This window comes from Bidens hawaiensis, unplaced genomic scaffold, assembly GCF_021521415.1.
Source record: "Bidens hawaiensis isolate Kalapana, Puna unplaced genomic scaffold, B.hawaiensis_p1.1 tig00001575_1, whole genome shotgun sequence".
NCBI classification, from domain to species: Eukaryota; Viridiplantae; Streptophyta; class Magnoliopsida; order Asterales; family Asteraceae; genus Bidens; species Bidens hawaiensis.
The window spans coordinates 3,085,755-3,097,448 of NW_027491088.1; the positions used below are offsets into that span (position 1 = coordinate 3,085,755).

The following is an 11,694-nucleotide window of genomic DNA, read 5'->3' on the forward strand; positions in this document are numbered from 1 at the left end:
GGAAATTTGGAGGAGAAGATAAGGGCCGATACTAGTACTAGATATATTATATACGTATGTCGGGTCGGGTCGGGTCGGGTCGGGTCGGGTCGTATATATTAAAAATCTCAAATACGTCTCAAACCCAAATGAGTCGGATATTACATGTACTAATTATGTTGGGTTTTGAGTTTTCCTATCAGATTCGGGTTTTATTGACATCCCTAAACACTAAAAGAGCCCTTTAACTTTTATAAAACTACCACATTATACTAACCTTCACGAATTCTTGATGGGATCAGGATCGAACCTAGAACATTATAGTTACTGAAAATGAATGAAAGTATGAATCGAATATTATATTGATATACCATTGAGAATATTGGGAAATACTGATATTGAAAACAAGTGAAAGTATGAATCAAAAACTATACTTATTTATCGTACATGTGTCATTGAAAATACCAAAAACACTAAAAACAAAGCTTGGTACATGTTATATTCGGTCGGTACGGTAGCAGTTTGTTATACAAGAAGTGATTAACATAGCTAAACTTCAATTGATTTTTGCTTAATGCATTCACAACCATGCCTTTAAATGGGCCTACGATGAAAACTTTGAAAGGAACTACGAGTACATGTCATAACTCACTAACATAAAACTAACAACTAATTGATGAAAACATGAATTAAGGAATAGTTAAGATATGATAAAATGTGGCTAGACAGTAGACACGTATCAGACTCTTATATGGAAAAGTTAATGCTTTTAACTCTCTTATATAACAAATGTTGTTTTAGAGTTCTTGTTTCAACCCTAACTGGCAATGAATGGAGTGATAAAACTAATCTGATTAAACAATAAAACGTCAGGATCTAGTGTGACCACTTATCAAAATTTAATATTTGTTACCTTTTAATTTAACTTACCCAGAAGTCACAAAATAAGACAAAAAAAATTGTATAAATTTAGATTATTGAAACAATTGACTATATTAAATTACAAACTAAAAGTCACCCGTGACCTTCGCCAAATTTATCCGCCATGTTAGTTTTATTTAGTTTTTTCTTGTTATTTTATTTTTAAAATCAATCATATAAACATAATATCATTTATCTTATAGTCACAAAGATTGATATAAATAAAATGTTTTAAAGTTTAATATTGTTACTACTTTTCTTAGAACCAAAGTGAATTGGCTGGCCAATGTCTGCATAACCATTCCATTCCAGTTGAGTAATCTTGAATCGTCTTCATTTTAATCTGTTAATCGGTAAACATTGCAACCCATCAAAATATAAACTAGTTATATATTTTGTTTAAAGTTTCTAGTTATATATGGTTCTAATTTTTAATTATATATGGTGTCATCTGATTTTTTAAAGCTAGTCCAACCAGTAAAATGTCTTGGTCCGACTATGCAAATATTGATTAATAAATTTAAGTGTGAACTGCAGTTTTCGCTCTGTGGTTTGTCCAAGTCTACGGTTTTATTTCAATAGTTTCAAATTTGCGATTTTCGTCCCTGTGGTTTCATTTAACTTGCAATTAACCCCAAGTTCATTGAATCAGTTAAGTCTGGTCGTTAAACCCATCAGTGTGCCCCTAACGTGAGGGGTATTTTTGTCCTTTTTATCCCCAAATAAACCCCAGTCATAATTCGCAACCCCCCTTACGTGAGAGGCTGGGGTGTATTTGAGGAAAAGGACAAAATTGCCCCTCACGTGAAGGGTACATTGATGAGTTTAACGACCAAACTTAACATGGTTAATGTTCGGGTTTAATTGCGGGTGAAATGAAACCACAGAGACGAAAATCGCAAATTTGAAACTATTGAACTAAAACCGCAGATTTGGACAAACTCAGGGACGAAAACCGCAATTTACTCTAAATTTAAAAACTATAAGAAAGGTTTTTATATTTTACTAAAACCCTTTTATTAAAAACAAATACATCAAATTATAGTGGGATACACACACATACCTATCTATATATATACACACATACCACGTGTGAGTTGAAGAGAACAAAGCCCATAAGAAAATAACAATGGAGGTGAAGAGAATCTTGAAGCTTGTGGTGGTAATGTGTGTGATGGTGAATGGGTGTAGGGGTGATGTGAATTCATTCAGAGATTGTTATGCCAAATGCTTCATTTTCTGTATGATTGAACCCAACAAAAGTCTATGCACTTGCACCACTCAATGCCTCAAAGAGTGCATCTTTCCTTCTCTTCCTTCAACTATGGATATTGATCCACATACACAAAACCTTGGTTATTGCAAGCTTGGTTGTGCCACTTCCCTTTGTTCCAATATCAGCAAAGCACACTATCCAGGTATGCACATTGACAGGGGTGTAAATTTCTGACACGACATAAATATAACATGTACTTTGTGTGTTTACGTTTAGACCAAATGCTTTTGTTAGTTTTGAGTCGAAGAGCACACATGTTTAGCTAAATCGGTTGTGTTTGGGTTGACATGCTGATCCATTTGTTATACGGATTTGAAAAAGATAATATGTTTATTTTATAAATATACTAACAAATTTAAAGTGTCAAATTTATAGTTTAAATGTAATTTAGAGTATATGATATGGAAACATATAAAATAAAAAGTTTGGGTTAAAGGGGTTGTGTTAGTGTCAACCTCTGATAACTCATGTCATGTTTGGGTTTATATGTTTTGACACAATTTCTGGATTCGTGTCGTGTCGGGGTTTTATCAAACTTTTGCGTTTGTATCGGTTTCAAACCTTAAATGCATACATGCATATGATATAAATGTTGTGATCTTTTGTTTACAGATGGAAAGAATGTGGAGAGTTGTGTTGGGTCATGTTCAAACAAGTGCACCATGAGCTACTCGTCTTCATCACCTTAACTTGAGACACCACCGATAGCAGCCGCTTTATTGTTTCGTAATTTTATTGTATTGTTCTTGGTTGTGCTGTTTGTTTATGACAACACATCCAAGTCATTGTAAAAGTCATTATTGCTGTATTGTTTGAAATTTAAAGATTTAAGTGTAATCGAACTATGTTACCGATTTAATACGATCAGTTTGCAACCCATATTCATTGTTTGATATAAGGTCTGTTTATGTCCATTATTTTGTTAATAATCAAACATAAATACAAATGTCCATTCATTTAATTAAATGAATGAACATACATGAACATGTGTCTTGTTCGTTCATATATACCCATTCATTTATGTCAGCCTGTTTTCCATTTTATTATAAACAAATATAAAAAACAGCCATGAATTAAGGACTTGGGCTTTATCCATTCTGTTGTATTATAAAGTGATGGAATAATAGTGTGTCATTTGTCAGTACTTGACCCGTGAACTTGGGTGGGTAGTGACTACTGCTTGTGAATGACAGCATGTGATCAAACTCAGAAATCAATATAGCACACGGACTTCGATTCTGTGGGAATCCAACTGTCTTTTAAAACCTATAATGATTATATATTTGAAAATAACACAAGCCGAACTCAAGCTCTTATTCAACCACATAACCGCGTACCCATTTTGTTAGATCGTTAAACGGGAGATTCAAGTTCCAGCCGACTAGAGTATAGCTCAAAAATATGCATAAAACTTATAGCCTATAAAACTAAGGGTGTAAATATGCAATTTCTATATAACCTGATACATCTGTGCAAGGAAAATGGGTTTATTCCTAACATCCACAAACCGCACAGCCATCAACAATGGACGTGGACAGCTACCACAACATCAGGCACAAGCATTTTGGTCGGTAGCACATCCACCAACCGTGCTGGAAAGACTTGGGAACGGAAACCGCTCCTATTAGCATGATCGGTGATTAACATCCCCACAGATACCAGTATGCAGCCATCAAGAAAATGTCACACAGATCAAAAGGCGCCCATGTGTATTATAATGCATAAAACCTCTTAAATGTATCCATCACAAACATAAAACAAACTAAAAATAGCAAATATAGAGCACAGTCATCATTTTAATCAACTCCAAATTTTGAACCTTGTCTGCAGATTTGACTCAACAATACTACTCCCCCCAAAAGCACGACGACAACAGATTCAATAAGATATGAGGTTCAAGTTAACGATAAAAAAAAGAAAACAAAAAAAAAAGACAAACTCTGCTACATGATAAGAGGTGACCCGTAACTTTGACATTCTATATGCCTTCAAAGGCGGAAAAAGCCAGCTGATGCAAAATACCCAAATACCCTACTCGTCTTACCCTCATGGAGAATTTTCTGGGGTCTTCAAAGATGAAACAGCAGCTTTCGCACCTGTATTAACATTGCCTTTGTGTTGCGTAACAACTGCACGAAACTCCTCAACAATAGCAGGATCTTTGAATTTCAAAGCAAAAGTTGAAAGCCCGTCTTTTCCTTCACCGGTGCTGTTTAAACAAGCAAATGTAATCCCTTTTTTATCCATATTGGTCAGTTTCATGTCGGGAAAAAGACTAGCATTTAATATTAATCTGTAGTTGCCTTTAGCTCTCATCACAAGTCTACCCTTTTCATTCCCAGTTGTTGAAACATTGACTTTCAATTCCCCTTTGCCCCTTTCTTTCCACCCGCCATCAATAAACTCGAATAATACAGAATCAGCTGTGAAAACCGCCTTTTCATTTTCTTCACCTGTTTCAACTTCAACTTGTTTTATAGAAGGTGTGTTTGTGTTAATGTTGCTTCCTTCAGTGGTGGCTAGTTTGGTGTCACTAGCGGCCCCAAACAGAGACGAGTTCCCATTGGTGCCAAAACTGAAAGATGGGAAACTGGGCTGGTTGCCTGTTGTGATTGGCCCGAATGAAAAACTTGAACTTGAAAAACCTGTCCCAACAATTCCAGTGAAAGCATTTTGGGTACTTGAAAGCTGTTGAAAAGAGTTAACCGTTGCAGCCTTTTCAACTTCTTTTGCTGACTCAGCATCAGCTGAATCAAGTTTCTTCGCCTCGCTGGCAACTTCATTGTTCTCGACCTCATCAACTTTGCTTTCAGTTTTTTTAGCTTCACATTCAGTCGCTTCTTTTGCTGACTCAGCAACATCTGACTCGAGTTTCTTCGCCTCACTGGCGACTTCAGTGTTTCCCACCTCATCAGCTTTGCTTTCAGTAACTTTGGCTTCACATTCAACCTCTTCTTTTGCTGCCTCAGCAACATCCGATTCAATCTTCTTCGCCTCGCTGGCAACTTCACTGGCTTCCACCTTATCAGCTTTGCTTTCAGCTTCTTGACTACCGCCATCTTCTTCCTTTACAGTTTCCTTTTTATCATTATCTTGAGACTCTTGAACTGTAGGTTGTACCAACTGAATTGATGCAAATGGGTTGGATGAGGGTGCAGAAATGGGATTTGTAGGTTGTACCAACTGAATTGACGCAAATGGGTTGGATGAAGGTGCAGATGGGGTGGATGATGGCTTACTTCTACGGACTTTTACGATTCTTCTATTGGCTAAAACCTCTTCACTAGCCTTCTTGAACGTTCCTGTTTCTTGATCATTAACATCTTCTTCATCATCAATACCAGGGTTATCTCTAGAAATTTCCCTTCCTGCAGCCCGTTTTTTGGAAGGTGGAAGTGCGTTATCTGCGTCTCCCATGGCAGAAAAGTGATGGAAATTCAAATCCAATAAAGCTTATCAAAAACCTGTAACAAACATTCATCAGATCTCCTTCAATACATATTAAATATTCTATATAGCTAGTTATATAAAAGGAATCATTGCCAGTCAATGTGAATATAATGATGAAGTACTAAACATATTAGATGATGCACGGCAAGGTACCAAACTGTCAATGAATCAAGCTATATATACAAGTCGAGCTAACAAATAAAAACCAAAACAATAAATCTCAATATCCTCTAAAATAGTAACAAAGACTAGAATATATCAAAATAACTTAAAAGAAATGAATAAAAGTAGAGTAAAGGATAAGGCCACTCAGATAAACTAGAAAACAACTTGACTTTAAAAAGTGAGGCAATCAGAAAACAGCTCAGCGCTTCGAAGAAGTGTTTCAAGTACACGTGAGTTGAAATTGGTCAAATATAGGGTCTGCAAGAGACAGTTTACATTGTAAAAAAGCTGATACGTAAAGAGATGAAAGAGAAGCAACGTTCGGTTGAACATAAAGCTTAGTTAGTTGTAAACCCAGTTTTGTAAAAATCACAATTAGACACCACTTAACCGAGAACAGAAGGGCTGCCGATTCAATTTCATGTTTAAAATCGATACCAGCAAAAATCAGTTAAAACTGGTCAAATTTTGGTCAAAATCGTAGAAATATTTGAAAATGAAAACTTACTTTGAAACATTATATATAACACTTTGTATATATACACATATATATAGAAAAACAAAATGAACTCCCATCAACAATACAACTCTTTTGCATCTTAAAACAAATTATAAAACCAGTAAAAAAATGGTAACACAGACTAGTATATAATATATATTTGTCACAAAAACCTAAACAATAAGCATATAAGTAATGTTACAGCTACACACACAACACATAAGCATCTCAATCAGTATATCTCTTCAGCATAACGCAAGTAAGATACAAAAACTTGTGTATGCCCTAATTTGACTCAGTTTTCATACTATTTCAACAAATTATTGGATGAATCTAAACCCTAGATAACAAAATCGATCAAATAGTTGCAAATCGTAGCATCTAAATCGGTAACAACGAGACGGTCAATTGCAAGCATACGATGATTAAGTGAGTAATAATAATAATAATAATAATAAGTTGATAAGTTATTGGATATAACAAAAAGATGTAAACGGATGAAACGATACCTCGAAAAGCTCTGCTGAGTGCGGACTGTGGACGCTTTGCTTTGCCTTCGTATGTGTATGTATATATGAACCCTAAAATGATGAATCATCCATCTTTGCCTCACTTACTTTATTTTATTTTTTCTTTATTAAATTATAACACATATTTCTATTCTCTTTTTTTTTAACCATCATTTTTTCAATCTAGGAAAAATTTCACTTACGGTCAACGCCTGTAAACACTAACACGACACAGGCTCAATTATATTAATAGTTTTATGCTTGGTGCTCTTATAAAATATAAATATTATTAAAATTGTTCTTTTCTTTAATAAAAAACTAGAATTTAGTTCCAATTTACCTCCATTTTTATAATATATTATGTAAAAGTTTAATAAATAGTTATAACTAGGAAATTTGGTTCACGTTTCATTGCGAGGTTATGTTACTTGAGAATGTGTGAAAGTTCACGTTTGCAATGGGTACCCGATGGAAAATTCGGTTATTACCGTTCGGTTTGCTACAACTTGTAAGTAAAAAAACAAACAACACATTTGAATTTGTTAAAAGATATTTGGTCAAACGTGACTTAAACAACGCGTGGGTGTAAAGTTTTTTTTTTATTTTCGATGTACTTGTTATAGTAAACGGAAGAGAAAACCTAAAATTATAGTTGTAACGTAATCAAAAGGGTTTCGTTGTTTTTTTATCATGTAATGTACAAACTCATGCTATCAAACCCGTGCAACGTGACAAGTATTAAATGAAAGATAAAACCCAAAAAAGTTAACTCGTACAGTGAAATAGTTAGTTAAATCTGTGAGATTATTAATAATTAATAAAAAAAGATAAAATGGAGTTAATTACCAAATAATATGTGTGGTTTCCTGCTAGCAACACATTTATGGTTTAAGGTTAAAGAAGTTATGGGGTTGAGTTATTTATAATAGTCATAAAAAATATAAATATTAGATGTATCCAATCCCCAAATATTAATATTGTATCATACATCCCATGTTCAAAATTTTAAACACATGACACATCTATTGTTGAAGTATAAAGTTTCCAACTCTCGTCAGTCGTCCCACGTAACTTTGTAAACATATGTTAATCTCGTATTGCTCAAAAAAGTTACTTGAAGCAAGTTTGGTTTAGCCCAACAAATTTTTAGGTCTGCCCGTTAGTGTATCGGGTGGGACTTGGGAGGGTCTAAAATTTCAGGGCCCAGAAAAATATTTCCCCCCTTGTTTTATAAATAAGGATTATTTTAGGGTAGAGGTGTACAAAAAAATCCGAAATAAAAACCTGGAACTGGTTTTTTTAATACCTGGGTCGAACCCGTACCCAACCATATCCGTAGGGTACGGATAGGATATGCATTTTGGCACTAAAACCCGAACCCGAACCCGAACCGGACCCGATTTGTACCCTGTAATACCCGAAAACCCGAACCGGTTCCATACCCGGAACCGGATTTTTCCAATACCCGAAACTGGGTATTTCAAATACCCGATGTATACCCAAAAAATACCTTAAAAGTACCTCTAAAAAGTGCAAAAAATCCAATCTATACCCGAAAAATACCCGGGAAAAAACCCGAAAAAACCCTTAAATAGGGTTTTTGACTTTTTTCAATACCCGATAATAGGGTATTCAAATACCCGGTTTTAGAATACCCGGTTCTATACCCGACCCGAACCCGATGAATAGGGTATGGTTTTTAGAGACAATACCCGACCCGATTATTACCAATACCAGGTCATACTCGTACCCGGTTCCATACCCGAACCGGGTATTTAAAAAACCTAATTTGTGCACCTTTATTTTAAGGGACGACATTAATTCTACGTCTCCAAAGAATTATATAGGAAAATATTTTCTTTTCATAATAATAAACAATAAAACAAAATAATATTAATACAATTTAAAATGAGATTTCGAAGGTTACAATATTCGTTCTCGAGCACAAGGCATATGACTTGTATTAGTTGATTTCAATTCATATGTAACATGTTCATCATCCTTATTTGAATTTGGTCATTCCTCAATCTCTATATCCAAATTTATGTTATTAGTTTTTCAAACTAAGGTTTTTACGCCATGCTTGCAGTGCACACATATAATGTATAAACCCTCGGGTGATCTAAAGTGAAATTGCACTAATTTTGATGTCATTTAACTAATCTTGTGAAAATAACAATAAAGTGGCGGAAGGTTAATCAGACATCATGTGATGGCGTTGATAGCCGAAAGACAATGGTACATGCACCAATCAGCCGATGTCTTGATGATTGAGTGTTATGTGTCTTATGTCCAAGGCTTGATGCAAAAATAATATTGACCCGGGGGTCTCACCGGAAGTAGCTTCTATATTCCTACGGGTTAGAGGTAAGGTTGTCTATATCTTACCCTCCTCAGACCCTACCATAGCTTTGTTATCGGTGAAATTTACTTAATACGATGATGATGATGATAAAATTTTTCAAACTAAGAAAGTTAGACGATTCGTTTAACTATGTAATTATTCGTCTTGCGACAATTATTATGCATTGTTTATTGTGTGTGTGTGTTACATTTTTACTAGTCGTATAGAGCCCTTGAAATCTGAAGAACGGTCCTAAAGAATCCAGTCCCGGCCAATGGTTTGCCAGCCCAACCACAAAGAAAAAAAAACAGGTGGTTCACACTTCAAACATTGACCGGTCTAAGCCATGTGTACCGAACCGAGTCAACTGACGACAGGTTCAGTTCCCGGTTGAACCCACTGATATGCAGATTGATTTACCTTTTTGTTCAATAAAGTTATATGCCTTATCAGTTGTTATGCTGAGATTTAAGAAGCTTCATCTTTCAAAAACAACCATTTTACATAACTACTTTAATAAGACTATATCAATGAATAATCACACAGCTTATATCATATCATACATTAAAAAGGAAACTGTTTTTGCATCATATGGCATTACCCCAAACAACATCCGAGGTCGATTGTGCCAAATTCGATGATTTCGTGAACTAACGCTTATTACAAACTAGGAGCTTCTTCGGTAGGGTTGGACTCGAAAACATCAGGACTTGACGCGTCGGGTTCTTCTAACAAGTCCCTTGATTGAATAGACTCCTTGTATGCTGGAGTTTCTTTAAAATCTGTTGCACCTTCATTATATGTTGCTACAGCAATTCCACTAGAAATTAACTGCAATTTCAACACAATTTATAATCAAATTTCTAAACTGATATTACACTTGGTTCATGTCTTTTTGTACTAGGGATGTGCATGAAACTGAAAAGACCAAATCAGAACAAAAACCGACGGTTTGTTTTGTGTTTTTGTAAAAAACGACCTTACTGTTCGGTTTTGGTTTTGCATGTTATAAAAACCGAAAAAACCAAACGGAAGTGAATTTACATATTTTCATCTTATTTTCTATTTTAAGAAATTTATATAAATTTAATAAATATGTAACTCAAATATTTTAGCCCATATGTATGAAAACTAGGGCTGTAAAAGCCCAGCTCGAGCTCGACTCGAGCTTAACTCAATCCGCCTCGGCTCCGCTCGATTTTATTTAATGAGCTGTGACACTGAGCTCAAGCTCGGCTCGTACAAAACTCTAGCCAGCTTGTGGCTCGACGAGCTAATACAACTATTTTAAAAAAAATTGTTTTTTGATGTTTACGCTTTAGCAAGTAATTGTTTATTGAAATGCAATCTATTTATAAGTAAATTTTGATTTCCAATGAAAATTAAGTAAGCTGCGTAAATATATGTAAGTATGTAACTAATGGCAATCAATTAGTTATTAATGATTTAGGCCCAAATTCATTATTTTGAGCCAATTTATTCTTCCGGCCCAAAATTTTCAAGCTCAAATGACAAACAAAAAACCCGAAGCCATGATGAACCCAAACTTTCGATTTTTGTGTAAATGTCTCAACGAACAAACCAACTAATATCAAAACCACAAAAAGGGTTAACTAATTACCGCAAAAACAATACCGAAAGCCCACAAATACTCAACAAAGAACCCAAACGCATCCCACTGAGGTCCTTCCCAGAAGTCCGGTTCAAGTCCGGGCAGGTCCGGCAACACATACCCATCAAAATTCTGCACCTCCGGCGTCACATTAACAGTACCAATTGCACCGTCACCAGACGACTCGTCTTCTTCAGTTGACGTGGACCCTCGTTTGTTCTTGCTGTCGAACTTGCCGGTTCTGAGTTTCTTGGCAGCTGAAGCGATGTGAAGCTTTGAAGAAGATGGTGGTCGGAGAGATGGACGGTGGAGAGAGACGCGGGTGTATGGTGTTATGGTGGAGGTGTTGCAGACGATCCGGAGAGACATTGTAAGGGTGGGAGAGAACGGATTGGGTGGGAGGATAAGAAAAGGAAATGGTTAGTATTTGGATCCGGGTTTGACCCGGTAGTTAATATATTATTGAAGCTAATCCACTCGATTTTGTGTTATCTTGTGTTCTTTTTCAAGTCACACTTCAAAGCTTATTTAAATCCCCATAAATAATTAAAATTTTAAATATATCTTTTACTTTTACTATTAATATTAACTAGTTTCTACACCCGACGCATTGCACCGAGGCAGCTGACAAAACTCCAGCATTGAAACCCGGGCATTGGTTAAACCCGAGCATTACTACGATAAGTTAACACGAATTCGGCCAGTACCAGCTGCGTTCGTTACGAGATAGACACTATTGGTAAAATTTGAGCGTTAAAATCCAAAAAGTTAATTCTCCAAATTAACATATAAAATCATTAACATATAAGAAAACAAAATATTGAAAATAATGTTTATTTGGTTAGCAAATCTTGTCGGTGGTAAAACCCAAGCGGTGTCGGTCTCGAGCATTAAGGAGGTAACTTGCCACGAATTCGATCGGGTTTGATTACGTACGTT

The 11,694-nt window shown here is 35.4% G+C and overlaps 3 protein-coding genes across 3 annotated transcripts; 1 reads left to right on the forward strand and 2 right to left on the reverse strand.

Annotated features, from left to right (window-relative positions):
* The first annotated feature begins 2,023 nt into the window (after nt 1–2,023).
* Nucleotides 2,024–3,033, forward strand: LOC143586083 (thionin-like protein 2). The gene is made up of 2 exons (XM_077067710.1): nt 2,024–2,318; nt 2,789–3,033. Exons 1-2 carry the CDS (start codon nt 2,030–2,032, stop codon nt 2,863–2,865), a joined length of 366 nt encoding a protein of 121 aa, XP_076923825.1. The 5' UTR covers nt 2,024–2,029; the 3' UTR covers nt 2,866–3,033.
* Nucleotides 3,034–3,967: 934 nt separating this feature from the next.
* Nucleotides 3,968–6,895, reverse strand: LOC143587981 (nuclear pore complex protein NUP50B-like). Its single transcript, XM_077069117.1, has 2 exons — nt 6,800–6,895; nt 3,968–5,640 (listed from the first exon to the last, which is right to left on the reverse strand). Exon 2 carries the CDS (start codon nt 5,591–5,593, stop codon nt 4,223–4,225), a length of 1,371 nt encoding a protein of 456 aa, XP_076925232.1. The 5' UTR covers nt 5,594–5,640; nt 6,800–6,895; the 3' UTR covers nt 3,968–4,222.
* A 2,746-nt stretch (nt 6,896–9,641) lies between these two features.
* On the reverse strand, nt 9,642–11,151 carry LOC143586092 (uncharacterized). Its single transcript, XM_077067717.1, has 2 exons — nt 10,765–11,151; nt 9,642–9,974 (listed from the first exon to the last, which is right to left on the reverse strand). Exons 1-2 carry the CDS (start codon nt 11,122–11,124, stop codon nt 9,804–9,806), a joined length of 531 nt encoding a protein of 176 aa, XP_076923832.1. The 5' UTR covers nt 11,125–11,151; the 3' UTR covers nt 9,642–9,803.
* Between the last annotated feature and the right edge of the window lie 543 nt (nt 11,152–11,694).

What these genes read in the sequence shown, in the direction of transcription:
- LOC143586083 (XM_077067710.1), top strand. Translation starts at nt 2,030, where the DNA reads ATGGAGGTGAAGAGAATCTTGAAGCTTGTGGTGGTAATGTGTGTGATG. An exon ending in CAGCAAAGCACACTATCCAG is followed by an intron (nt 2,319 to 2,788) that starts GTATGCACATTG and finishes TTTTGTTTACAG; the next exon opens with ATGGAAAGAATGTGGAGAGT.
- LOC143587981 (XM_077069117.1), bottom strand. Translation starts at nt 5,593, where the DNA reads ATGGGAGACGCAGATAACGCACTTCCACCTTCCAAAAAACGGGCTGCA.
- LOC143586092 (XM_077067717.1), bottom strand. Translation starts at nt 11,124, where the DNA reads ATGTCTCTCCGGATCGTCTGCAACACCTCCACCATAACACCATACACC. An exon ending in CTTTCGGTATTGTTTTTGCG is followed by an intron (nt 9,975 to 10,764) that starts GTAATTAGTTAA and finishes TTGAAATTGCAG; the next exon opens with TTAATTTCTAGTGGAATTGC.